The sequence below is a fragment of the Panulirus ornatus genome, chromosome 64, assembly GCF_036320965.1.
Source record: "Panulirus ornatus isolate Po-2019 chromosome 64, ASM3632096v1, whole genome shotgun sequence".
NCBI lineage: Eukaryota > Metazoa > Arthropoda > Malacostraca > Decapoda > Palinuridae > Panulirus > Panulirus ornatus.
This window is the reverse complement of record NC_092287.1, coordinates 3,396,815-3,424,680: the sequence shown is the minus strand read 5'-3', so window position 1 is coordinate 3,424,680 and position 27,866 is coordinate 3,396,815. Positions and strand designations below refer to the sequence as shown.

The 27,866-nt window shown below is 40.5% G+C and overlaps 3 protein-coding genes across 10 annotated transcripts in view; 2 read left to right on the top strand and 1 right to left on the bottom strand.

The window, feature by feature from the left end:
* LOC139746283 (endoplasmic reticulum membrane-associated RNA degradation protein-like) overlaps nucleotides 1-9,428 on the top strand; it is a 32,429-nt gene extending 23,001 nt beyond the window's left edge. For 4 of the 5 annotated variants that reach the window (XM_071657362.1, XM_071657359.1, XM_071657361.1 and 1 more), the window contains exons 6-8: nucleotides 893-1,096; nucleotides 3,697-3,839; nucleotides 4,005-5,649. In XM_071657362.1, coding sequence (XP_071513463.1) covers nucleotides 893-1,096; nucleotides 3,697-3,839; nucleotides 4,005-5,418 — 1,761 coding nt within the window. In that variant the 3' untranslated portion in view covers nucleotides 5,419-5,649. Of the gene's footprint in view, nucleotides 1-892; nucleotides 1,097-3,696; nucleotides 3,840-4,004; nucleotides 5,650-6,238; nucleotides 6,375-8,101 lie in introns of those variants that run through there. The other variant, XR_011712129.1, reaches the window with a different exon arrangement.
* On the bottom strand, nucleotides 5,484-17,523 carry LOC139746280 (uncharacterized). The gene is made up of 4 exons (XM_071657352.1): nucleotides 16,338-17,523; nucleotides 13,977-14,196; nucleotides 11,999-12,168; nucleotides 5,484-9,599 (listed from the first exon to the last, which is right to left on the bottom strand). The coding sequence occupies exons 1-4, from the start codon at nucleotides 16,485-16,487 to the stop codon at nucleotides 7,428-7,430; spliced, it is 2,712 nt and encodes a 903-aa protein (XP_071513453.1). The 5' UTR covers nucleotides 16,488-17,523; the 3' UTR covers nucleotides 5,484-7,427.
* Nucleotides 13,962-26,066, top strand: LOC139746281 (uncharacterized). Of its 4 annotated transcripts, XM_071657355.1 has the most exons (5): nucleotides 13,962-14,205; nucleotides 19,306-19,454; nucleotides 19,986-20,297; nucleotides 22,028-24,720; nucleotides 25,466-26,066. In XM_071657355.1, exons 3-4 carry the CDS (start codon nucleotides 20,280-20,282, stop codon nucleotides 24,575-24,577), a joined length of 2,568 nt encoding a protein of 855 aa, XP_071513456.1. In that variant the 5' UTR covers nucleotides 13,962-14,205; nucleotides 19,306-19,454; nucleotides 19,986-20,279; the 3' UTR covers nucleotides 24,578-24,720; nucleotides 25,466-26,066. The 4 variants fall into 4 exon arrangements, with proteins under 4 accessions (XP_071513456.1, XP_071513457.1, XP_071513458.1 ...); XM_071657356.1 differs by lacking the exon at nucleotides 19,306-19,454; XM_071657357.1 differs by lacking the exon at nucleotides 13,962-14,205 and having other exon boundaries at nucleotides 18,404-19,454; nucleotides 22,031-24,720.
* The last annotated feature ends 1,800 nt before the right edge of the window (nucleotides 26,067-27,866 follow it).

The window sequence follows — 27,866 nt, the reverse complement described above, 5'->3', positions numbered from 1 at the left end:
ATATTTTGATTCCCTTATCTAAAGCAGGATTTTCCATGCATAGTATCCACAAAATATTATAACTGCATATCTTCATAATCATTTCCACCAGATAACTCACTGAAGTATTTTCAGTGCCCTTTTCTTTCAGTCTTATCAAATGACTGCTCAACATAAGGGTCATTTTGTTATCTAATGTTTGTAACTCTGTCCATGATATCCAAATTAACTTTTAATAAAGTGTTTGTAAGTAGTTTTGAAAGTTATAAGCAAGCTTTGGTCTGCTTGGATGCTTGCTGGGAGAGAATGGAATAAAAAACTAATGAGTGAGTGTCTTAATGCATTACCTCTGTGCATTACAGTATCTGGTTTGATTCAGCAGATAGGCAAATATAAGAATTCTCATATATCACAAATGTTTAATACCAATAATCATATTGAAGACAGGAGTTTCTGTATTGAAAGATGAAGTTTCTAATCTGGAACACCAATAGGTACATTAATTGTGATGTATCTCCATCTGTTACCTGACCTTCTTTATTGGCTCAGTCTGTGAAAAAACTCACTCAAAGCACCATATCATAGTATTTCATAGCAGGATGGCTAAGCAGACTACTTTATAATCCACACATATTTCTTTACCATCACAATGATTTATATTTCCTTTCTTTGTGAGTGTATGCGGACATTGATTCACTCAAAGTAATTTCTATAGCTTATTTGAACAGAACATACATTAGAAGTATTGAAAATCAAGTTCAGGAATAGCATTGGCTATAGAAGCATTTGCTAAAGCTATTTTGAGGCTGCTGAATATAAGAGTTGTCTGTACTTGAATCTTACTTGTGCTACAAACATTTACTTACCTTTTGTAATGCAGTATAGATTCTTATGATTACAAATTTTTTGGCAGATCCAGCTGTTGATTATATTACTTGGTTCTGTGGTGGGTCTCAACCTACGCAACATTGCATGGCATGGTTTCCTTAGTCCTTGTGAAGCAAATCCAGCATTTGTTGCCACTATCATAACTGTTCTTGTGGACTGTGGTAGGTTCCTGAAAGAATGCTACAGAACTGCAGATATTCCTTGCAGACAATTAGCATCTTTCAAAGAGGTGAGGTATATACATTATATTTATACATTTATATTCAGCACTCTATTTTCCACATGTAAGACAACTCTCCTCATGCAGAATGCTCATCAGCCCCACATTATTGCACATCTATATCATCACTCCTGTTACCTGTACTCCTTGTCTCCTAAGTCATCTATGGCATATCTTGTATTACAATAATGTATGCTCACCGTACTCATATATACCTTTGAATATTTCTTTGAGTTCATTTGTAGATTTTCCCTCATTCATTTAAACAGCATGTTTATAGCACTTCACCATCAAGTTTAATAGTGTATGACATGATATTGCAGTTTTACAGAAACTTCCTTTAATAGATAAATTTTATGCACTCAGCAGAGCCTAAAGTATTAAGCATGTAGGTCTCCTAAGTCAAAGTAGCTGGAACCTAAGTCAGACAACTGTAAAACAAAGTTTCATCTCCTTGGTGACCACTTCCCTGTACCAATCACAGTTTAAATAAAAAGGCAGGTCATTATCCCTAATCAGGGTCATCTTGTGGTATGAACACCAACAAGCTACAGTATTAGAAAAGATCTTTTCACAGTATTCATCAAGATGAGTGACCTAAGTGTCTATATTAAGACAAATGTTGTATAATTATGAACATTAGTTGTGACGAAAAAGGGGATAATTCATAGTTAGCAGGATTATTCTTATTTGCTTAATGGAATACCAAAACTTTTTACATTTTAAAAGGAAATGCATGAACTTGGTTTGTTCATCTGCTGTCTGTTTATGTGATGGTTGAAAAAACTTGCAGGACAAATTTTGCAAATTTACTTTGCTGTGACTCATGACTAGCCATTTAAACAGCATTTTTGAGGGGGTGTGCATAAGAATTACCATCTACTCTTCTTGTTTCACTGGTGTAAGTTTCAGATAACTGAGCTGAGGTAACAGTACAATGCTTATGCATGAGATAGATCTTAAAGGTTTTTTTTTTTTTTTTTTTTTTTTTTTTTTTTATACTTTGTCGCTGTCTCCCGCGTTTGCGAGGTAGTGCAAGGAAACAGACGAAAGAAATGGCCCAACCCCCCCCCCCCATACACATGTACATACACACGTCCACACACGCAAATATACATACCTACACAGCTTTCCATGGTTTACCCCAGACGCTTCACATGCCTTGCTTCAATCCACTGACAGCACGTCAACCCCTGTATACCACATGACTCCAATTCACTCTATTTCTTGCCCTCCTTTCACCCTCCTGCATGTTCAGGCCCCGATCACACAAAATCTTTTTCACTCCATCTTTCCACCTCCAATTTGGTCTCCCTCTTCTCCTCGTTCCCTCCACCTCCGACACATATATCCTCTTGGTCAATCTCTCCTCACTCATTCTCTCCATGTGCCCAAACCATTTCAAAACACCCTCTTCTGCTCTCTCAACCACGCTCTTTTTATTTCCACACATCTCTCTTACCCTTACGTTACTTACTCGATCAAACCACCTCACACCACACATTGTCCTCAAACATCTCATTTCCAGCACATCCATCCTCCTGCGCACATCTCTATCCATAGCCCACGCCTCGCAACCATACAACATTGTTGGAACCACTATTCCCTCAAACATACCCATTTTTGCTTTCCGAGATAATGTTCTCGACTTCCACACATTTTTCAAGGCTCCCAAAATTTTCGCCCCCTCCCCCACCCTATGATCCACTTCCGCTTCCATGGTTCCATCCGCTGACAGATCCACTCCCAGATATCTAAAACACTTCACTTCCTCCAGTTTTTCTCCATTCAAACTCACCTCCCAATTGACTTGACCCTCACCCCTACTGTACCTAATAACCTTGCTCTTATTCACATTTACTCTCAACTTTCTTCTTCCACACACTTTACCAAACTCAGTCACCAGCTTCTGCAGTTTCTCACATGAATCAGCCACCATCTTAAAGATGTCTCTGAAATATACTGTTTCAAGGTCTAAGGATATATATATATACTTCATGCCATAAACTTATGTTTTGTCCAATTGATTGTATTGATGAGTGAACATTTTCTGTATCAATTCTGAACTAGCCAGCAATGAGTATATTCTACTCTAGCCAGCTTTATTCATGTAGGGCAAGAAAAAGATACTTTGCATATGGTAAGTTTCAGCAATATTAAATTTTCATATGAGGTCATGTGCATATATGTTCACCATTTTGTAGCTGGATAGATACTGTTGGAAAATGTCCCCTTTACATATTTTGTTTCATCAGATTCTAAGGGATATTTTGTAATTTTTATGGACAGATGGTTGTATTGCCTATAGAAAAGTCATCATGGAGTGCTGACTTTTCTGGAGTTGCTAGGCTTTCCGTTTCAGGGTGTAGCTGCTTTGACTGAATAGCAGTGCTGTGTATATGCATTTTCTTTGAGCATCCTTAGTCACAGTTTTAAACTGCTTACATAATATATAAGTAGATTGTCTTCCTTTTTTTCTATGATCATTTTTCCTCTTTAATTATTTATTTACAGAGGGATTTAAGATTTCATATTTTACTCAGTTAGTATGGAAATATTCATAGGATTTATAATTCATGATACCATTAGCAGAACCGATGCCTTTACAGGCATGTGTGCTGGGCAGTGTTTTTAAGGATGTTTCCTTTCCGCCAAGATTAGTAATGGAAGAGTTGATATTAAAATCTCCCCTAGTGCCCACTGTCATGGTCCCAGTATGGATGAAGGCTCTGGATTTAATAGGATCTGAAAGGTAAGGTGACATATTAAAAGAAAGTTATTAATAAGATGATTTGTGATTAAACTGGTCAGCTAATGTTACATACAGGCTGATGCTTCTGTTCATTAGGTGAATATGAACATAGTTGAATATGACAAAGTGTCCTCTGAATATATAACATGCAACCTTTCTTTCCAGCTGGGGTATGAGTGCAATGATACTTCTACCCATGATGGAATGTTCTCTGCGATGTCTGTTTGCACATGTTAATGGAGTTTCAGAGAGAGTCTTGACTGCTGAAAATTCTTCTTTTTACACAACTTTGGATGAAATTCTTAAACCTAATATTAATGAAGAGATTTGTGATTCTTTGGACTTAGCCAGAGACAACCAGAGAGTGGATGAGCACTGTCAAAATACTTCATATGAACATAATGAAACTCAGCCACAGGCCACCACTGTAGTTGCAAGAACATCAGATGCTAATCAGGTATTGATTTACATTGGTAAGAAACTCAATGAAGCATTGCATGATCTCCTGAATTTTGTTCAAGGTCCTCGTGTACGTGACAGAGTGAGTCATGGTGAGGTCAAATTAGAATACATACCTCAGAGCATTTCTCAGCATATACTATATCTCTGCCTGCTTATACTTTCTCTTGGGAATTGGAGGTGTTTATCAAAAGTGATGTGTGTTTGCTATCAAGACGAGAGCTGTATTTATTGTAATGCTAAAAGTGTTTATTATTTAGATACTGGAGAAGACAAAACATGTTGTGATCAGAAGCAGAGTTATTTTGATGGACTTGCAGTTAATGATGCTACAAAAAGATGCATCTGTGAAATTAAGTTTGACTTCATTACTGTAACTGAAACATCAGAGGACTTTAACCATCTGGTCGCAGTGCTAAGTAGGTGCATTGAAAAGTATAAAAGCATTTACCACCCAAGTGCCATACTCCATGAGAAACTTACTTCCTGTACCACCCTACTTGATGACTGGACAACATGGAAAAGAGTGGATTGCAGTGAGTTGGACTATAATGACTGGGAGAATAGAGAAAAGTTAGAGTTACCAAAAATAATATTTTTTTTCCCTCTCAAAATTGCACACAAGGTTGTAAACCTTGATGATATCCAAGAATTTCTTACCCTCATTCTCAACATTAATTTTGAGGTTCTGTACAGAAGCAAGATGGAACTTGAGTTTGTGTCACTGCTTCACAGAATCATTGCAAATGTTCAGTCATCTCTTGAAAATATTTGTGAGAATTTGTCAGTAAAATATTTGCTGTATGTAAATAAAAAACTTCGATCAAGACAAAGAGAAACATATCGCAGACAGTTAAATGCAATTCCAGTTGTAATAATTAATTGTTATCTTACAGTCCAAGCTGTTTATTTACTGTTTTTCTCCATAAACAGAGTTTCTCAGCTTAGTAAATCTTGCTCAAGTGATCTACTGAGAGTATTGAAGGTAGTGCTTAAAGCTCATGAAAATATTGTTTCACAGACAAGTCTTAATGCCAATCGTTGGGAAGAAGCTGTGTCTGTGTCTCTAAAAAACATTACAACAATTAAAGAGAATTTTTCTGAAAATTTTTCCTGTTGAATACATGTATTTCTACAACAATATTTATACTCAAAGGGATTTGTATGGTAGTATATACATATATATATTTTTATTACATTTTATTGTATTACTCTTCAGGAATGATGATGACCATAATTTTATCTCTGAAATTATCTTTTATTTACCAGTGACCTTATTATCTGAAATGGTACAGCTCAACACAGCCACAATACTTATGGGTAAGGGACTTCATAATAAACTTATTCTTAGGCATCTCTCATTCTTTTCACACATTCCAATTTTATAGAACAAACAGATGGCCTTAAAAAGTTTGGGTGAATTTGATTCCATTGTTTACCATACTGTGGAATAGGTAATATCTCTTATTAATACTGTATTCACTTTTTTGGAAATAATAAGATGTGATACCAAAGCTGTATGTCTTGTTCAGACATTATCCTGGACTATGAATTTTGTGATAAGCATCAAATATTGTAGAATATCCCTCTAAACCAGTGAAACTAACTAATCATAGAATATGTAAGGACATGTATATCCTGTTACTTGTTCACACCATAAGAAGGAAGCACCAACACTTTTAATTGCCATGCCAAACAAGAATTAATACATCTTCAGTGCTATGACAGTGAAATATGAACACACCAGTGCAAACAATAAAGGAAGATCAAAGCCTTATACCTTAATACAGGATATAGCCAAAAGATGGCCTGAAGCCTAGCATTGTTTATAATTCCTGTTTAGGTAGAAGGACTTATTTTACAAATTATATTGTTTTATCAATAAAAGGTTTAGTGAAGTCTGGTCCTGAGCAGTCTCTAGAAGAGGGAATATGTTACAGGTTACCTGTCTAACAAGAGGTTGGCCAGCGACAGCAAATAATCCATCAATCATTAGTATCTTGGAGCCGTCACCATGACCACATGCACCAGCATGTTGTGGTTTTCAAGCTGTTTTTCGGCCCTGCACTGACATGGGTATGATTCTGCATGGCCTAGTTAAGTGGAAAATTTTGATTCTAATATTTTTGCCACTTTTTTGACTAGAGACACTTGGGCAGTGACAGTGAGCTTGTCTTTGTATTACTTTTCATTTGTTCCTCATGCTATTTTGGTAAAAGGTAACAGACTTTAGAATTACGTGTGAAAGGAGAGAGCTGACAGTATATCGGGCATGAAAGTAAGGAAATGAGGAGCAACAGGGGTATAAGAAGAAGATGCGAATAAGTTTGAATAGTGGGTATATAATATAAAAAAGAAAAATTAAGGAGGAAGGGTGATACAGCATAACACTGAGGATAAGCAATGTGCAACACAGACTAGCTATGGTTAAAACATGCCTGTAATGTAAGGTGTTTTTTTGGAATGTTACAACTTGATGAATAATCAGTTTTACTGACAATTAAGAAAAATATTAAAAGTTTATGGTGCCTATAATTAGTGGTGATGTGTTAATGAAAACAAGCGATACATTTCCCTCCTCAACATGGAGGGAAATGGACTCTCTTTAAAGTAAGGTAAGGAAATGACTCTCCTTCAAGATATGGAAGGATATAGGCTTTCTTCCAAGACATGGAGGGAAATACAATCTCTTCCAAGACATAGAGGGAAATTCACCAAGACTGATTTTATGGTAAACAGTGGAACAAACATTGGACAAACATGATAGCATAAGTCAAATAGTATGTGAATGTTTTGGTAACACATGAACTTCAAATGAATATGACATGACTTGAATAAAAAGAAAACCTGATAGTTCATACTTAACAGCAGATGATCATAAAACTTGTCACGAAAAAGAAATTATCAGTAGATACTGTACAAACATTGGATGGACATTGTGAGACATTTGAGGCACTATGTAAATTATTGGTAAATTATCTATATTACTGTACAGTGATTTAGATAATTAATGTCATTATGTTTAATGCTCTTCCTAAGTACATTATACTGAGTGCTTTTGGGCAAACATTAAGGTAGATTTTCCCCTTCACATGTATATTGCCGTTCTTAATTGTTTCTTTTGTCTTTTTATTGTTTTAACTTTTTCCCATTTCTCTTATTTTTCTTTTTATTTCTTTTCCTCTTCACTCTTTTCTTATTTTCCTTTCTCATATTTTTCTTTCCACTGCTTTTTTTCCTTTTTTCCCTTTTCCATTTCTTTTCCTTTTTCTTTTGTTTTCTTGCCAACTTCTTCACCTTTTTACTTTCTTGCTTTTCTGTGCCATCTTTTCCTTTAATATTTTCATCACCTTCACTTTCTTTCTTGTCCCTCCTTAAAGCCCTTTTCTTCTCATTTGATTTCCATTTAGCCATTTGAATTTTGACTTTTTTCTGTTTTTCATTAGTATGTTGTTTATCCTTTTTTACATTTATCCTCTTATTGTTTTTATTTTTTTTACTTTTCTCTTTTCCTAATCCTTTCTTATCACCTTTCATTTTATTTTTCAGACCTTTATTTCTACTTTGTTTACTCATTCTTTTTTTATTTTTCATATTTTCCCTTCTATTTCTAATCATTTTGCTCTTATTTTTCCCTTTCCTTCTTTTTACTTTAATCCTCTTAGGATAACTCCTCCTCTTTTCCTTCCTGATGATTTTCAGACCTTTCTTCCCTTTTGCTTTAAGCTTCTTTATCCTTAATATGACCCTCCACTTCCTCTTAGCAAACCGAAGAAGTCTTAGAAGTTTCTTCCGTTCCTTAGGGTCACTGAAGAGAGCCATAAGATCTGTGAAGCGGAGTCCGATTGGGAGGCGCTTGATATCCACATTTTTAGAGGCCAGGAACTGCTGAAGACGTGCTGAGACCATGATCAGTTTAGCAACTCGACGATTTTTCTTCTTCCTCTTTTTTGTCTTCTTTCCCTTTTTCTTAATTGTGTTTTTCTTCCTCTCTTTTGTCTTCTTTCCCTTTTTATTTATGTTTTTCTTCCTCTTTTTCTGATTAATATTTTTCTTCCTCTTTTTCTTTGTCATTTCATTTCTCTTTCTGTTTTTGATTTCTTTCTTCACTTTTTTTCTTCCCTTAGTCTTTTCCTTGATGTTACTTTCCTTCTTCAATATATTTCTGATCTTTTTCATATCTTTCCCCTTATTCTCAGTGAGGTCTCTTTTATTCCTTTTTTGTAGATTATTTTTCATTTCTGTTTTCTCTATACCATCTTTATTTGCAAGCTGCTTGAATTTTGTAGTTTTGGCAAAGCTATTTCCTAATGTTATACTCTTCTTGTCTGGCAAAAGGTTCATAATGTCTTTCTTCTTCATACCATCAGTAACACTGAGAGGTCTGTTTTTCCTGTTTTCCCTTCTTACTTTCTCATGGGATGGCAAAGCCAAGAGTGCTCTTGTCTCTGCTTCAGGTTCATCTTCATCGTCATAATCCTCATAGTACTCATAATCTTCATAGTAGTCATAATAGTAGTAGTCGTCATCTCCTTCTCCATCATCATAATCATAATATTCATCATTTTCATAATCTTCACTATCTTCCGTATCTTCATCATCCTCATTATCTTCATTGGTTTTATCATCACTGGTGTTTTCATTATCATGCTTCTCATAATCATAATCCTCATCATATTCATAATCATCATAATACTCATAATAGTAATAATCATATTCATCATTGCTCTCATCATCTCCAGAGCCTTCCTCTTTCTCTTCTACCTTCACATCAGGTCCAGAGTTTTCCTCTTCTACCTTCACATCAGGTCCAGAGTCTTTCTCTTTCTCTTTTACCTTCAAATTAGGTACAGAGCCTTCCTCAATCTCATCTATCATCACATCAGGGACATCTTCACTTTCCAAGGAATCAGTGCTTGTCTCCTCTATATAATAATAGTAATACTCTACATCATTGCCACTGTCCTCATCACCAGGAGTAATCCCATTTCCTTCCAAAGATCCCTCAGACCCCACAGTAGTTGTGGAAGAGTTACCAGCCCCATCCTCACTTGGCTTGAAGACAACATTTTTGCTCCCACTTGGACATACTTCATAGTACAAATAGAACCCATTCTCCTGGATGAAGCAGCCAGTTGGGGAGAGAGCAGGCATGTCCCCTGCAGGAATAAGGGTATCCCAATCTATAGGTATCTTGGAGGTTCCAGGAGCTAGCTCTAAGGTGAAGAACCCACCACCCAACTTTGGTTTACAGTCACTCTGTTGCACACTTGATATCTCATCCAGGTCCACACCAAGGCCCTGAAGAAAGTTTTATTAACACCTTAAAGAGTCTTATTGGTAAATTGAAAATTTTTTATTATGATCCCTTAAGAAAATCTTAAAAGAAACCCTAGGAATAGTATTGTAAGGACACTGAAAAAACCTTTATCAGATCCCTGGTGAGAAGTCTTAATGGGTTCCTAGTGTCATACCAGAACATTAGAGTGTCTCATTAGAACCCTATAAAGTTTATTTGGGCCTTGATTAAATATTATACAGCTTGAAAGATTCTTATTAGAACCTGAAAGTGTATCCTTATGTTCATGAAAGAAATATTAGAACCTGAAGAAGGAAGTCCCATTAGAAATCTAAAAGGAATTTTGAAAGTCATTAGTATCCATGAGAAAAGTTTCAAGTTACAGGATTCTAGATTCCATGGTAAATGGATAAAGTCCATAGATCTCAATGCAATATTTCCCTTATCCAAAACATTTAAAAAATTTTGGATGGAACTTCCAATATTTTACTGATATTATTTATTTTATTTTGCTTTGTCGCTGTCTCCCACGTTAGCGAGGTAGCACAAGGAAACAGACGAAAGAATGGCCCAACCCACCCACATACACATGTATATACATACACGTCCACACACGCATATATACATACCTATACATCTCAATGTATACATATATATACACACACATATACATATATACACATGTACATAATTATACTGTCTGCCTTTTTTCATTCCCATCGCCACCTCGCCACACATGGAATAACAACCCCCTCCCTCCTCATGTGAGTGAGGTAGCACAAGGAAAAGACAACAAAGGCCCTATTCATTCACACTCAGTCTCTAGCTGTCATGTAATTATGCACCGAAACCATAGCTCCCTTTCCACATCCAGGCCCCACAGAACTTTCCATGGTTTACCCCAGACGCTTCACATGCCCTGGTTCAATCCATTAACAGCACGTCAACCCCGGTATACCACATCGTTCCAATTCACTCTATTCCTTGCATGCCTTTCAACCTCCTGCATGTTCAGGCCCCGATCACTCAAAATCTTTTTCACTCCATCTTTCCACCTCCAATTTGGTCTCCCACTTCTCCTCGTTCCCTCCACCTCTGATGCATATATCCTCTTGGTCAATCTTTCCTCACTCATTCTCTCCATGTAACCAAACCATTTCAAAACACCCTCTTCTGCTCTCTCAACCACACTCTTTTTATTACCACACATCTCTCTTATCCTATTATTACTTACTCGATCAAACCAGTTCACACCTCATATTGTCCTCAAACATCTCATTTCCAGCACATCCACCCTCCTGCGCACAACTCTATCCATTACCCACGCCTCGCAACCATACAGCATTGTTGGAACCACTATTCCTCACCACGCATTCCTCATGTGTCGTAGAAGGCGACTAAAGGGGATGGGAGCGGGGGGCTAGAAACCCTCCCCTCCTTGTATTTTAACTTTCTAGAAGGGGAAACTGATATTATATATATATATATATTGGGAGGTGAGTTTGAATGGAGAAAAACTGGAGGAAGTGAAGTGTTTTAGATATCTGGGAGTGGATCTGGCAGCGGATGGAACCATGGAAGCGGAAGTGGATCATAGGGTGGGGGAGGGGGCGAAAATTCTGGGGGCCTTGAAGAATGTGTGGAAGTCGAGAACATTATCTCGGAAAGCAAAAATGGGTATGTTTGAAGGAATAGTGGTTCCAACAATGTTGTATGGTTGCGAGGCGTGGGCTATGGATAGAGTTGTGCGCAGGAGGATGGATGTGCTGGAAATGAGATGTTTGAGGACAATGTGTGGTGTGAGGTGGTTTGATCGAGTGAGTAACGTAAGGGTAAGAGAGATGTGTGGAAAAAAAAAGAGCGTGGTTGAGAGAGCAGAAGAGGGTGTTTTGAAGTGGTTTGGGCACATGGAGAGAATGAGTGAGGAAAGATTGACCAAGAGGATATATGTGTCGGAGGTGGAGGGAACGAGGAGAAGAGGGAGACCAAATTGGAGGTGGAAAGATGGAGTGAAAAAGATTTTGTGTGATTGGGGCCTGAACATGCAGGAGGGTGAAAGGAGGGCAAGGAATAGAGTGAATTGGATCGATGTGGTATACCGGGGTTGACGTGCTGTCAGTGGAATGAATCAGGGCATGTGAAGCGTCTGGGGTAAACCATGGAAAGCTGTGTAGGTATGTATATTTGCGTGTGTGGACGTGTATGTATATACATGTGTATAGGGGTGGGTTGGGCCATTTCTTTCGTCTGTTTCCTTGCGCTACCTCGCAAACGCAGGAGACAGCGACAAAGCAAAAATATATATATATATATATATATATATATATATATATATATATATATATATATATATATATATTGAAAAAAAAAGATAATTTTAAAAAGGTGGGTGTAGTATCACCTGCAGTTTTCCTCTAATCTCCATAAGCTCGTTTAAGGGAAGATTAGACTTGCGGGCCAGGATGAGGGCAGACTCAAGGTGGCCAAACATGGCCGAGGTGCAGCTCCAGAGCACTGCCCAGGTGTTGTAGTCAGTGCCAATCACTGTGTAGCTAATGTCTCTGTACAAATCTGCCATCAAAGATAGTAGAACATATGTAAATGGTTCATACAGTATCTTGTGCAGTAAACTTTTTGAAAAAGTATGAAAAGACAGGTAATTTGTGAATGACTTATACAGAAGGTATAACATGTAATGCAGAAAGAAGTGGTTCAATGTAGAAAGGTAACAACAAGTGAGAGTAGTGTTTGGTATCTAAAAAGTTATGAAAAGTAAATACTGACTTACAGGACTCTCTAAATTGCAAGAAGTACATTTGGTTTAACAGACATTAATCACAAGAGGATAAATATCCATTTAAATACTCTGCATTGATTACTGAGGCCTACATTTACACTGCACTACACACACACATACATTCATATATATGTATATATATATATATATATATATATATATATATATTTTTTTTTTTTTTTTTTTTTTTCATACTATCCGCCATTTCCCGCGACAGCGAGGTAGCGTTAAGAACAGAGGACTGGGCCTTTGAGGAAATATCCTCGCCTGGCCCTCTTCTCTGTTCCTTCTTTTGGAAAATTAAAAAAAAAAACGAGAGGGGAGGATTTCCAGCCCCCCGCTCCCTCCCCTTTTAGTCGCCTTCTACGACACGCAGGAAATACGTGGGAAGTATTCTTAATCCCCTATCCCCATATATATATATATGGAGAAAAACTGGAGGAAGCAAAGTGTCCCAGACATCTGGGAGCGGATCCGGCAGCGGATGGAACCACGGAAGCGGAAGCGGACCACAGGGTGGGGGAGGGGGCGAAAATCCTGGGAGCCCCGAAGAACGTGTGGAAGTCGAGAACATTATCTCGGAAAGCAAAAATGGGCACGTTCGAAGGAATAGTGGTTCCAACAACGCTGCATGGCTGCGAGGCGCGGGCCATGGACAGAGTTGCGCGCAGGAGGGTGGATGCGCTGGAAATGAGATGTTCGAGGACAACGTGTGGTGTGAGGTGGTTTGATCGAGCAAGCAACGCAAGGGCAAGAGAGATGTGTGGAAACAAAAAGAGCGTGGTTGAGAGAGCAGAATAAATGGTTTATATATATATATATATATATATATATATATATATATATTATCCCTGGGGATAGGGGAGAAAGAATACTTCCCACGTATTCCCTGCGTGTCGTAGAAGGCGACTAAAAGGGGAGGGAGCGGGGGGCTGGAAATCCTCTCTCGTTTTTTTTTTTTTTTTTTTTTTTTTTTTTTTTTAGTATTCCAAAAGAAGGAACAGAGAAGGGGGCCAGGTGAGGACAGTCCCTCAAAGGCCCAGTCCTCTGTTCTTAACGCTACCTCGCTAAAGCGGGAAATGGCGAATAGTTTGAAAGATATATATATATATATATATATATATATATATATATATATATATATATATATATATATATATATATATTATTACTTTTTTATTTTGCTTTGTCGCTGTCTCCCGCGTTAGCGAGGTAGCGCAAGGAAACAGACGAAAGAATGGCCCAACCCACCCACATACACATGTATATACATACACGTCCACACACGCAAATATACATACCTATACATGTCAACGTATACATGTATATACACACACAGCCATATACATATATACACGTGTATATAATTCATAGTTTGCCTTTATTCATTCCCATCACCCCGCCACACATGTAATAACAACCCCCTCCTCCTCCATGTGTGCGAGGTAGTGCTAGGAAAAGACAACATAGGCCCCATTCGTTGTCTCCGTATTTAAGTTATCCTTGTAGCTCAATCTGTTTCTCTTATCCCCATTTATCTTCTCTCCTGCCTTAATCATCCCAGGCCCTGGCCAGGACTCACGCGATGGCAGACGCAGGACCATGGAGGCTGGGTCGTCGGGGTTGGGGTAGAGCTGAGCCTCATAGTGCAGGTTGTGGATGATGCCGGCCGCCCGCAGCGAGAAGAGCTGCTTGTCCACCGAGAGGGCGTAACTGCCGACTCCTTCGGCCTCCTTGATGGTGATGGAGTAGCAGCGGGAGGCCACGTTGTAACCCTGGATCACTTGCCACGTTCCCAGGAACTGCAGAAGGTAAGACCGATATTAGGGGAGCAATAAAAGGCACAATTGGATGTAGAAAGGACTGAAAGAATTCAAGAGAGTGACGTGAGAACTTAACATAGTGGCCCAAGGTAGGCTAAGCCATGAAGAACGAATGTAAGACAATATGGAAGCAAAATATGGACGAACATTGAACAAAATAACCGATACATGAAAATAATTCGTAAAACTCCGGTAAGACAATAACTGTTTATGAAATGATTTTCCAGATCATGAACTGCAACATTATCTTCTTTGCGTACACAAGTAGGTTATGCTAAACGAAATAATCAGATATATTAATACGCAAGTTAGGTGAATCAGCGAGACTATACCTCCGTATAGAGGGAGAGATCCTGTTCACATCACGGAATGAACAAAAATAAACGGACACAATGGGATGTGAGAGGAAGTAGGGCTCGGAAAGGGTAGGAAATCCGAGTCCACATAAAGGAATAATGACCGTTGTATGGCAGGGAAAGAAGTGTTAATCAGTATTCACAAAACGTCTGAATTCAGTTAAGTTGGGTTACGAAAAATTATCTCAGTTGCCCTATTCATCCTTTTTTTTCCTCACTAGTGGTGTGAAACGCACGGTACAATATATATATTGTTGAACAGAAACATTTTTCAGGTGGGTACCTTTCCCTCCAACACGGCTAAAATGAACGGCATTATGCAAATGAAGTTTTAGTCACAAACACAATGGTACACGTCGAGGTTTGTAGTAGTAATGATAATTATTTTATTATTTATCTCAAACCTTTCCTTGTGAATTATGTATATATTTTCATTTAATTATTTTTTTTTTTTTTTATACACAAGGCATTTCCTGGGGCCCTCTCCCAGGAGTTTGAAGTTGAAGAGTTGGAAATGAAACTTTCTATAATTAGTATATGTCTAATAACTAACTAAAGAATAATGCCATGAAGGATGTGGGATTAAAAATTCCACCAGCCTTCAAGGGAGCAGCCATTGGCTGACTACGACAAAATTCTAACTTTTACAGATTTTCATGTCCAATACTACCTTCCAAAATTTCCAACTCCAGAAGAAGGTCCAGGGACAATAGTCTCAACCATTTGACGATATAAAATCATGACTAATTTCTTTTCCATTACAGCCAGTGTAATCGTTTTTGTATTACTACTTCCGTGTTACAGCGATTAAATCGTAATGATAAGGTGCCTGTTTCTTAGACATTTCGGAAAGCAGTATTGATATAATTCCTTTTTCAAACATTATAGATTATTTCATTGAAGCAGCCACTTGTTTGTCTCACTCGACAAACGCGTTAACTTAGCTGTGGTCGATACTAGCCTTTGTTTACGGAGGCGATGGGTGAGACTAACTGTGAACTAACTCGCCGTAGGTTTACCTCATAACACGAAGACCAACTCATGGTTTAACACATACCAAGTAGACTAACTCATGTTGGTTTATTGTGTACTGTGAGGACTAACCCTTATAGGTTTGTCTCATACCATGAAGACAACTCATGTAGCACATACCCAGAAGACTCACTCTTGTAGGTTTAGTACGTACCAAAAATACGAAAGATCTTGTTGGCTAATCATTATCTCGAGTCTTAACCTCTTCTGACCTCTCTCAAATGTTTGGAATCGAACCTGGGACCCACACACTGTGTGACCGTCCATGTTATCTCCACCATCACATCAAAGTGCGAGAGGAGTTCATTTCTAGGTGAACATAGATGATTATAGATACAGTTTCAAAGGAAAGGGCGTTCGCAATGCTACTCATGTTCTTCGTTTTATATAGTTTAACACATCTCTGGCTCTTCGTATAAATGGTATAGAAATAGATAATTCTGATGTTAGCAAAAATCCAAGTATATTGAAATCCTCATAACAGTGGTATGTCAGCTCAATGCCTACGGTTTTGTGAAGTTATATAGTTCTTTCCCGATATTTCCTACTTATATATATATATATATATATATATATATATATATATATATATATATATATATATATATATATATATATATATTGAGGCATTCTATAAACCGTATCTCATTCTTTCGCAAAAGCATAAATGATAACATTCGCTGTATGTCAATGTTAGCTTGTACTTGAGAGCTCTTAGTTCTTTATCTTTACCTTCGTTATGGAGAAGTCTGAGACAGTGGGGGAGATAGCCTTGCACTGTCCCGTCTTGAAGCTGTAAGACTGACAAGGACCTGCCTGAAGAAGGCCAGCCACTACCACCACCACCACAAGTTCGCTGGGTCGTCCGCTGGCGCAGGCCATGTCCCCCCTCCTCCCTCACTACTGGTTCTGTTGGGCTCCTCGTTCGTCCGGTATTTTGTGTCCAAGACGACGACGACTTCTTGGTTCAGTCGTCAGTTCTAGTAGTTGGTTGGTTTAAACTGGCCATCAAGCCTTTGTTTCTGCTGAGTTGACGTTGGTCTGTCTCTCCAGTATATGATAAATCGATTTCTTTCTCAGCTCTGCATAAGTCTTGGTCCTCCTCTTGACTTAAGCATTAAAAAAAAAGATATATATATGTATGTAAATGGGTTGTTCGTCACATGAAGACGAATAATCACAAAGAAGAAATGCGAATGAAAATAGTGATATATCACATTCTCAGTAGCACAGCCGTAACGCAGCTACTATTCACTATGGAGACCCGACCTAAACTGCTCCACACGGAACCTTCAAACGAGGTCACAGTCTCCCTCACTTTCCCCTGATCACCCGGGCTTTCCCAACCTGACCCAGTTCTTGCCTTTTACAAGTTGACCCTCGGTGACATGACACCAGCGTAGCATCCTAGGCCACGGGGGGCCCCCTCCCCCGAGTCGAGCGGAAGTTGTAAACATAGTAGCGACGGCACTGTGGCGGGCGACCGTGGCGGACATTCTAATGAGTTTGCTCAACATGTGTGACGTAGGCAAGACCTGGCCACCGCTCTTAATAGAAGAGGAAGTTGTAGAACTTCACGTGTGCATTATAATGAGTAAATCATTATCTCAAGGTGTGGCTCTCTACGTCGCTTTCTTGAAAATTTCCACATTTCCAAAGTCATGCGAAAGACAAAAATGCTAATAAAAAACAACGGCCTTATACCTGCACTCATGTATGCTTATCTGTTACGAACACAGATAACTGATACCTAGCTTTCAGTGAATGACGTTGGTAAGACCATCGGTCGAAAATGCCAGGCCTGTTGTCTAACCCGATGTCATTCAAATATGTTTCAGAGAATATAATGGAAAGATTCGCTCCTTTTAGTCGTCGTCTGCGACACGTAGGGAATACTTGGGAGGTATTCTTACCACCTATCCCCATATATATATATATATATATATATATATATATATATATATATATATATATATATATATATATATATATTTGTGTGTGTGTGTAGTTTGTGTTCTGTAGAGGGAGGGAGTTTTACACCATGTTGCCCCGTCTCTTAACCTTGTATATATGTATCATGTCATCACTCTTTGTATGTATGCACGCACACACACACACACAAAGACCAGTCCCGTGGGGAGGATGAACGCCTGTGTTGGACGTAGGCCGACTGGTACGCCCAGGATTCGAACTCGGGTAGGTCCGACCCCAGGATGACCAGTACACTGTGTGTGTGTGTGTGTGTGTGTGTGTGTGTGTGTGTGTGTGTGTGTGCTTTACCCATTAGATGTCTAACTTGTGCATTGTCATGCGTTCAAATATTGCATTGTATTGTGTTAGACAATATGTCTGCTGTAAGCGCGGGCTGCACAAGTTACAAAACCTTATTTCACCCAGCTTCCATAAATGCTTTCATTACACCCGTCCTCGGTGGTAGGTAATGATGATCAACACAGCTGCTGGATCGTGTTAGGATTGCGCGAGGTTTTCCCCTCTGGCGAACGACTACAAGATTAATGAAAAAAAAAGATTACGTACATTTTACCCACACTGGTGGAACTCTAATGCAACAACGCTTTTCATTCATTCTGGTATATTGTTAGCCATGTTAGCCAAGGTTAACATGTTTAAACATAAAGCATTTCCTTTTTGAGATTATTCCTTTTTCATAATTTATAGATAAGACTTTTATTTAGTGATTATATATATATATATATATATATATATATATATATATATATATATATATATATATATATATATATATATATATATATATAAACGATTTCTTTTTTAAAGTGGTGCAACGCAGTGGTTCAATAACTCATAACATTATAATACTGATTACAGCAGTTTGGCGTAAGTTAAAATCTCTTGATGATCATTTAGTTGACCCTAAATTGCCAGCGTTGCCCTTGCCACTTCTATGAATAGCATTAGACACTTATATAAGGCTTTCAGAGGAGGAAGCTCAAACTGGAACCACATCCGTGTTGGGGCAGATCCGCATCATGACCTTCAACTGTTTTATGTAAGAAATGCGCATCACAGACGTCATGCGGAAACCATATGAAGTTAATGATAATAATATAGCTTTTCTCTCTCTCTATTAATGTCCTTTCAAGCACCAGTTAGTCATGATTATAAATGCTTTGCAGACACTCGAAGTCTTTGACCTAACCATCCAGCCTGATGGTCGAGCTTGTTGCGCTCAAGAAGTCGTGGGAGATACTTTGATTAGGAAACTATCGTTGTTATGTGAGGTTGATATTACATTGGAATAGTTCATTACTTTCAGCTTTATAATACTCCATGGGCATACTACTACCACCCCTTGACATATGCCCATTAGCTAAAGTCTACGAAGCTCAGTGGAACGCCCTATCTAAGCCTTTACATACGCATATTTATGCGCGTATGTATATGACGTAGTGAACCAGGGAGACTGACTGCTGACGTCATTCATGACCTGCTCGTGTGTACAGGAGGGATGGGAGGTAAGTTCCGGCTACACACGAGCCTAGGAGTGTGTTAGCGCGCTCTGCCGTCCTTAGTTAACGATAGGCTACCGTGTGTGTCTGTGTGGTACACTTCGCCAGGTCCCTGTGTCCATCTGTATGTATACAGGGAAAGGTTCTCTCCACTCGTCGGCGTCCTACTCTGTGCTTTGATAAATATAGTCTCTTCACTGATCTCGTAGACGACAGGTGCGAGCCTTCGAAGGTCCGGGACCCGACCCTTTAAAAGAACAGGACACCACGACCTTTCGAGCATGACGGTCGGCTGTTGCTGGCGCAGCGGGCGCTGATGAAGATGCGTCTCGATGCGAGCCATCGTAGCTACCATGTTGTAAGTAATGAATCCCGAACACTACTACTACTACTACTACTACTACTACTACTACTACTACTACTACTACTATTACTACTACTACTACTGTTATAAGTAATTAATCCGGAATACTACTGCTGCTGCTACTACTACTACTACTACTACTACTACTACTATTACTGTTGTAAGTGATGAATCGGGAACATTACTACTACTACTACTGTTGGTTCACCCACCTCCCGAGTACGACCCATGAGGGCAAGTGTACGACCCTGGAGCACGATGGTACGACTTGTGGCTATGATGACCTCAGCTTCTGACCTGACGCATGAAGACCGACGTGGCAAAGTCGTATTTTCTTGCTCCAGGGTCGTACCGTTGTCTTCAAGGGTCGTACAGTGATACTCAAGGTGCGCAACCTGTAAGTAAATTAGACGCTGAAACTTAACGTATATGTATTAATGGATACACTCAAATCTAAATGTAATATTTACAGTAGTCACCCAAAATGCACCAGGTCCTTGTCATGCCCTTTTCTTTTTTCACCAGGTTCCTGGGGAGAGTCCTGCTGCTGGGCCAGGTCCTGGCCGCCTCCTCACCACATCCTTGGTATGGAAGGATTCCCTACTCCTCACCACTAGAGGGAAGGAACCCCTCCCGACCCTCTGACGAAGGAACAGCCTATCCTACGCCTGACACAGGGGGTAGCATTCGCTTCCCAGACGCAGGAGGCTCATCTCCAGTCGTCCAGGAAGGTGTCCCTCTTCACTAGTGGAGGTCAGGACTCCTACACGAGCGGCGGACACCAGTGGCCACCTTCGAGCCACAGAGCATCGACCTTCCATGGGAGGGAACCTCCAGGTAGGTGTATCATTAGATTTGTCAAGGTCGTTGTTGTCTGTTTTCGGTCCAAGTCCCTCTAGTGGCCACTACTGTAATCTTCATACATGTATGTTATACGAGACCAGTTATTGTATTCATAATTTATATTCGTGCACCCCTTTTTTGTAGGACATTCTGCATATCTCGAGACCTTACATGTTAGAAACTAGTTACCCTCGAGATCCTATCAGCTCTATCTTAGATACTTTACACGTCCACTTGTAAGTAACCCTGGCACACTGAACTACGTTCCCATTCAAGCATGTTATTATACATTTGATAATACGAAGTCTTCCCCCATAGAGCGTATGTGATAGGGAACGTTCCACCCCAACAGTACAGCTCAGTTATACCACCAGATGGCATCTCTTGTTATATTTACCCCTGGACGATCGTCACAATAACTTTCCTTTTCATGAAGAACGCATGACGCATTCCACCAATACAAGAGGCCAGTCACCACGGGCACTCGTGCCCATAGGGTCTCAATTGACGAGAGTTGGGGTACTGGTCATAAGTCTCGGTCCCCCTACCCAAGGGTCGTACCCTTGTGCTCATGGTGTGGTGCCATCATCCTCGAGGGTCGTTTCATTGTCCTCAAGCGTCGTTTCATCGTCCTCGAGGGTCGTTTTATCATCCTCAAGCGTCGTTTCATCGTCCTCAAGCGTCGTTTCATCGTCCTCAAGTGTCGTTTCATCGTCCTCGAGGGTCGTTTCATCTTCCTCAAGCGTCGTTTCATCGTCCTCGAGAGTCGTTTCATCGTCCTCAAGGGTTGTTTCATTGTCCTCAAGGGGTCGTACCGTCGCGTCGTCCTCAAGGCAATAAGTTCGAAGCTCCGAACCCGGAAGCCATAGACTTGAAACGCTTCTGTTCAAATCCTTCCCGTAGACCTCTCTTCACCCACTGTTTAATTAACCCCCGCATCACTACGCTCTTTTATGTAACGCTTCCGTAATATTCTAATTAGGAATTGTTAACAGGAGATGAATCAACCACACAATGGGACACAATGGGGGTGAAGCCATGGCCCCCAAAAGCTCAGATATGTTGGGCCTATTGTTTCATTATGTCCGGCTCGGCAGAGAGTAGGACCCTGTGTGTAGGTGTGAATGTTTATATTATGCAAACCAGCGGTGCACGGCAGTGTGATGTGGCGTCCTGTAATATACGAGACTTCGAGGGACATCTTACTGAGGAATGCCCCTCGATTAGACCTGATATTCTTCCTCACATGTTGCACTTCCTTCGTCAGGACGATGCAGAAGGCCTGGTCATTCTCTCTGAGGTCTTAGAATGTACTTCTCTTACATGTGATGAAGACAGACTTTGGCCTCTTGAGCAAGACGGTGCAAGCTTTGATCACGAAGTTACGACCCTTGGCCTGATCCTGATCCTTAAGGGTCAGGTCAGAGGTCAGGCTAGCCATACCCAAGGTGTTACGCCGCTAAGGTTAAAGCTCAGGTACACAGTTATCCTGAAGCAGTGTCTCATTGGGTAAAAAAAATGTTTCCATACTGTATTCTCGTAACGATTCGGTGAGTTGGGCTGTTAGATGACACTTATATACCTCCATCCAGTGTGTGTGTGTGTGTGTGTGTGTGTGTGTTAAAGCCTAGTAGATGAAGAATCCTGCTGTGAATCACATCCAGTTTACAATAGATAAAGAACGCGTTGCTTAGCATGGATAACCACAATACCATTCCTTCCAGCAGGAAGCGAGTGTGAGATGGCTGGAAGAGGAGAATCACTCCAGCACAGAACCCTCTAACGCCCTCTACTGGAGAGGCGACCGTAGGGTGTACACCAGCGATGGCCTCAACCACGACCACCGTCTCCTGTTAACTGTAGATGAAGACCAGCGAGACAGGTGGTCATTCAATGATCTAGCTGACGGCAGTACATCGGTAGATGAAGACCAGCGAGACAGGTGGTCTTTCAATGATCCAGCTGACGGCAGTACATCGGTAGATGAAGACCAGCGAGACAGGTGGTCATTCAATGATCCAGCTGACGGCAGTACATCGGTAGATGAAGACCAGCGAGACAGGTGGTCATTCAATGATCCAGCTGACGGCAGTACATCGGTAGATGAAGACCAGCGAGACAGGTGGTCATTCAATGATCCAGCTGACGGCAGTACATCGGTAGATGAAGACCAGCGAGACAGGTGGTCATTCAATGATCCAGCTGACGGCAGTACATCGGTAGATGAAGACCAGCGAGACAGGTGGTCATTCAATGATCCAGCTGACGGCAGTACATCGGTAGATGAAGACCAGCGAGGCAGGTGGTCATTCAGTGATCCAGCTGACGGTAACACAACGGCTCGTGATGGACGACCTGTGGGGCTCGAGGACCAAAGACAGGAGGAGTTCCTCTCCCTCAAAACCACGATGGGAGAAGAGAACAGCGACAAGGGAAGTGGTGGGGTTTACGAAGATGGTGATAACGCCGGTGATGGAATGCCTGTCGCTAGTGAGAGGGCGAGGGAGAAGCAGGAGGCTCATGACGAAGTGCTGAGGAGCCATTTAAGACCAGTGGCTGACTGGACATATTGGGAAACAGTTGGTAACAAGGGAGACGAGGCCACCAGTAACATGGTGCTCGAACGCGTTCGCCGGCAGACAGTTGGTGAAGATGATGCTGAAAATAGTGAAGATAATGCTGAAAATAGTGAAGATGATGCTGAAGATAGTGAAGATTATGAATACGGTGAAGATTATGAAGAATACGGTGAAGATTATGATGAATACGGTGATTATGATGAATACAGTGAAGATTATGATGACGGTGAAGATTATGATGAATACAGTGAAGATTATGATGAATACAGTGACGGATTAGTGGAAGGCAGTGGTGAAGACGCACAAGAGAATGAAGACATAACAGAAATCACCTATGATTATGCTGAAGACAGTGAAAACACTACAGAAGTCACTGCTGATTATGCTGAGGACAGTGATGATTATTATGCTGAAGACGGTGAATATGCTGCAGAAGGTGATGAATATGCTAACGACAGTGACGATACTGCAGGAGGTGATGAATATGCTGACTACAGTGAAGATTCCGCAGGAGAAGGTGACGAATATGCTGACGACAGTGAAGATACCGTAGGAGAAGGTGATGAATATGCTGACGACAGTGAAGATACTGCTGGAGAAGGTGATGAATATGCTGACGACAGTGAAGATACTGCAGGAGGTGATGAATATGCTGACGACAGTAAAGATGCCGCTGGAGAAGGTGACGAATATGCTGACGACAGTGAAGATACTGTAGGGGAAGGTGACGAATATGCTGACGACAGTGAGGATTATGACGAGGAATATGCCAACAATTATGATGATGATTATTATTATTATGATGATTATTATGATTACTCTGAAGGTGATGAATATGAAACGAGCGGTCAGGAAGGAGGGAACAACGTTGATGAATATGATTATGGTGATGGTGAGGAAGAAAAAGATGGCAGCGTTGCCGAAGACAGTGATGGAGGCTCTGAAAATGATGGTGACGAAAATGAAGACAGTTATATAGATGGTGATGATTATGGCGACAGTGACTATGATTATGGTGATTATGATGATGACTATGGAGGTGATGGTGAGAATGTGAATGGTGATGGTGGGAATGTGACAGACGGCGGTGAAGATGAGACTGAAGATGATGGAACAGAAACAAGTGGACAGGATGGTGGGAACGCAGGAGACTACGAATATGAATATTACGATGAGGAGGAAGATCCTGAGACGAGCACCCAAGATGGAGGAGGGACGGGTGATGGAGGAGGCTCACCTGACACCCAAACGGAAGATGAGGGAGATGGAGTCGGGTCTGGAACGAGCGGGCAAAACGGCGGAGGCGACGAAGCCAACGATACCAGCGATGGGGATGACGCTGGGAACGAGGAAACTCCGGCGCCGCTGACGGAGACACTACTGCAGAAGGCGATGAAGACGGAACAGGCGGGAGTGATGACGGCGACGACGCGAATGGGAGTAACGATGACGCTGGGAATGGAGGCGGATCCGACACGAGCGGTGGAGAATCAAATGGAAACACCAGCGGGAATGGTGGTGGTGATTCTTCACCAACCACCACCACTACCACCACCACTACCACCACCACTACCACCACCACCACAGCTGCCCCCGTGGCCTCGTCCTCAGAGGGCGCGACCTCGAAGACCACAGACACCATCTTGGACACCTCGAAGAATGACAACACAGACATTACTGGAAATGGGATCATAAACCTCCCCGTGACGTTCCCACCGGGGTACACGACACAGAAGCCGCCCACAGGGATATCTATCACTGGCATAGGCCTCTCGGGGGACCAGATCCCCCCAGGAGTAGAGATTATCTCAGGGTCAAACGGCCAGGTTAGCGTACAGGTAAGTCGACCAGGATTGCGTTCACGCTCTCTGTGTGTGACACGCGACCTCGTTGGAGTTTAGTGTTTCTTGATCTTTAATGACGAATGTTTACGTTATCAATATTATGATGAGAGGATCAATGATTCTTCCTTATCAAGTGTAGAACATCATTTCTCTCAAAGCTGCATTTCAGGTTCACATCCTTGGAATGTGACAGTATCAGTGGAGCAAATGAAATTGATTTTTTTTTTTTATTATAGTTCGATTCTAAGCCCCTGTTAGGAGTCTGGCTGAGTAACTATGATCATTCACATCATTCGAAGATTCTCAGTTGTAACAGCATTTCATGAAAAGCAAAAAAGTTTCATGAACTTTTATGGAATACAGAAGTTCAGCAAGACCGAGTACAGTCAGTCACTTCCAACTGGCTGTATCTGGTGGTCATTACTTCACCTCGTTGATACAAAGATTATTTTTGATTTTGTTGGAAAACTTGGATTAGAGTTAGGATGATTTCGTAGACCAGGGAGAATTTTCAGACCTTGGTTGTAATTTAGTGGCACTTAACAATTGTAACATGAAAAAATTGCCAGGATCAGTGAAGGATTATAATTTGAAACAAATTTTTGTGTAGATGAAACAAGTGTCAATTAAATATGTCATGTAGAATGAATTAATACGAACCAGTAGAGTGCATCTAGCCTAAACTTAGAACACTATTGGCTGCTTGACCTCAGTGGACTATAATTTACTTTATCGACAGATCCCGCCAGACCTCAAGTGGAAGGACGTGAAGGACAAAATCACGAACAAAAACGACAGGAAGATATGGCGTGAGATCTTCAACGTCGTCAGGAACTTCCGTCAGGAGGAGGAGAGGAAGAGTGGTTCTACAAAGATCGCCGTCACTCCCGTTGACGCCCTTGGGTTCGTGGTGCCTTCTGATGTCGACCTGAAGACCATAAAGCAGTCCGTCAGAACCATGGACATCGGGAGCCTCCAAGGTACCCGGAGGCAGCTGCAGAACCTGATGAGGCAAGCTCGCCGGAGTCAAATGAATATCTTGCTGATGGTTCCCGGAGGACTGACGTCGTCCCCACCAGGAGTTAGAATCGTCTCTTCTCGTGACGGCAAGCAGGTGGTGAGCATCCCCAACTCCGTTAAGTGGGCGAGTGTCAAGGACACTTTCGCCTCGGCCGAGGAGAAGGGCATCTGGAGGCAGATATTCGATAGTAGGAACGCCAACAAGCAGCGAATGCAAGGGAATATGTCCGAGATTAGGACGAGCATCTGGGCAGTTGCTGACGAGATCAGTAGCAGAAAACAAGCTAGAAACACTGAAGAGACTGGAAGTGTAACCAAAAGTGGAAGAGATCAAAGAAGAAGAGGAAGAAGAAGAAGAAGAAGAAGAAGAATATGAAGTTGTTCCCCAGGAAGAAGAAAGGCCGAAAGAATGAGAAAAACTCCAGCGATCTCGTGACACTGATGAATAAGGCAGGGAAGAAGCAAGAAAATCTGAAAAATGGCTTGAAAAAGAATAAGAAAAAGAAGAGATTCAAGAAGACAATGGCTGCCAGGAAGAAGAAGAAGAAAAGAGTGGATAAGAAAAAGAAGGAAAAGGTCAAGTTGGGCAAGAAGATTAAGGGTAAGGAAGGGAATCTGTCTGGGATCAAGACAAGTATGTTGGCGGTAGCTGAGGAGAACAGACGCAGAAAACAGTCTGTAAGCACAAGCGAAAATGGGAAGAGGTTAAAGAAAAATAAGAAAACGAAATTGTTCCCTATTAAGGATAAAGACAGAAACAATAAGAAAGACTCAAATGTTCCGTTGACATTGGTGAATAAGAAAGGAAAGAAGGGAAGAAATCTGAAAAATGGTTTGAAAAAGAAGAAATCTAAGAAGAAAATGACTAGTAGTAGGAAGAAAAAGAAAAGATTGAATAGAAATAACATGGTGGACAAGACAATAAATGGTAAGGATAACATAAGCAAAAAAATAAAGGGAAAGGGCAAGTTGAGCAAGAAAATAAAAGGGAAACAAAAAAAGAGTAAACTGAAGAAGAAGAAAACGAAGTTGAAAAAAGCTGCAAAGAAGATCAAAAAGAGACTGAAAAAGAACAGGAAGAACAAAGTAGGCAAACTGAACAAAGGAAAGAACATCAGGGGAAGGAAGAATGGAGAAAATAAAGTATCCAAGAAGAAGAATAGAATGAAAGAGAAGAGGAAGAAAAACAAAGAAAAGAGAAAGAGGATAAAGAACAAGCTTAAAGAACTTTTGGAGAACAAGAAGGATGTCAGCACGACACAGAAAACCAGCCAGGACTCTGTCAGCGGAACAAAGAAATTAAAGAAGGGAAAATACAATAACAAGACGTGGATAAAGAAGAAGTTGAAGGATCAGAAACAGATGAATATGGTAGATTTCAGTAAACAAACTGTGGCAAAAGGAGATAAGAACAAATACGATAAGAAATTTTTTGAAACGAAAGCCATTGATATGAAACTGAAAGGTAATGGTATGATTCTTACGAAGAAAAACGAGAAAGAGAAAATCAGAAGAAAAGTGTACTTGCTTCCTCAAATAAACGAAAGATGAACAAAGAGAAGAAGACGTTGAAAAAATTGAAGAAGGGTAAGAAGACTCTCAGAAATGATGATAAAAAAGGGAAAAAACTAAGGAAATATAAAACTGCAGATTCTAAGACCCAGAATAGAATTAAAGGCAAAAAGAAGAAAAAATTGAAAGGGTTTAAAGTGAAGGGCATTCTCAAAAATACGAAGAAGAAGAAGAAAGGGAAAAAGATTATGAAAAACACAGCTCCTGTCTCAAAGAAACAAAAGAAAAACAAGGTAAAGAGGAAGAAAATGGTCAAGAAAATTAAAAAGAAGGCTGCAGCTAGCTCCACGAGCCCCTCGAACTGGGGAAGCGCAAAAGATGACCAGAAGAATGTGGATATCTGGGGAACCTGGAATGGAATCCTGACGAAAAATCAGAACAACTGGGGAACAGCTGATAAGGGCGTCTCCAGTCCCCTTTCAGGAGCACGAATTAAGATAAAGGACAAGAATCAGATGAAAGTTAAGAAGCGCAAGAAATATGAAAGGAAGAATAAGAAGAACAAGGCAAATAAAGCATTTAAGAAAAATAAGAGAAGTAAGAAAAAG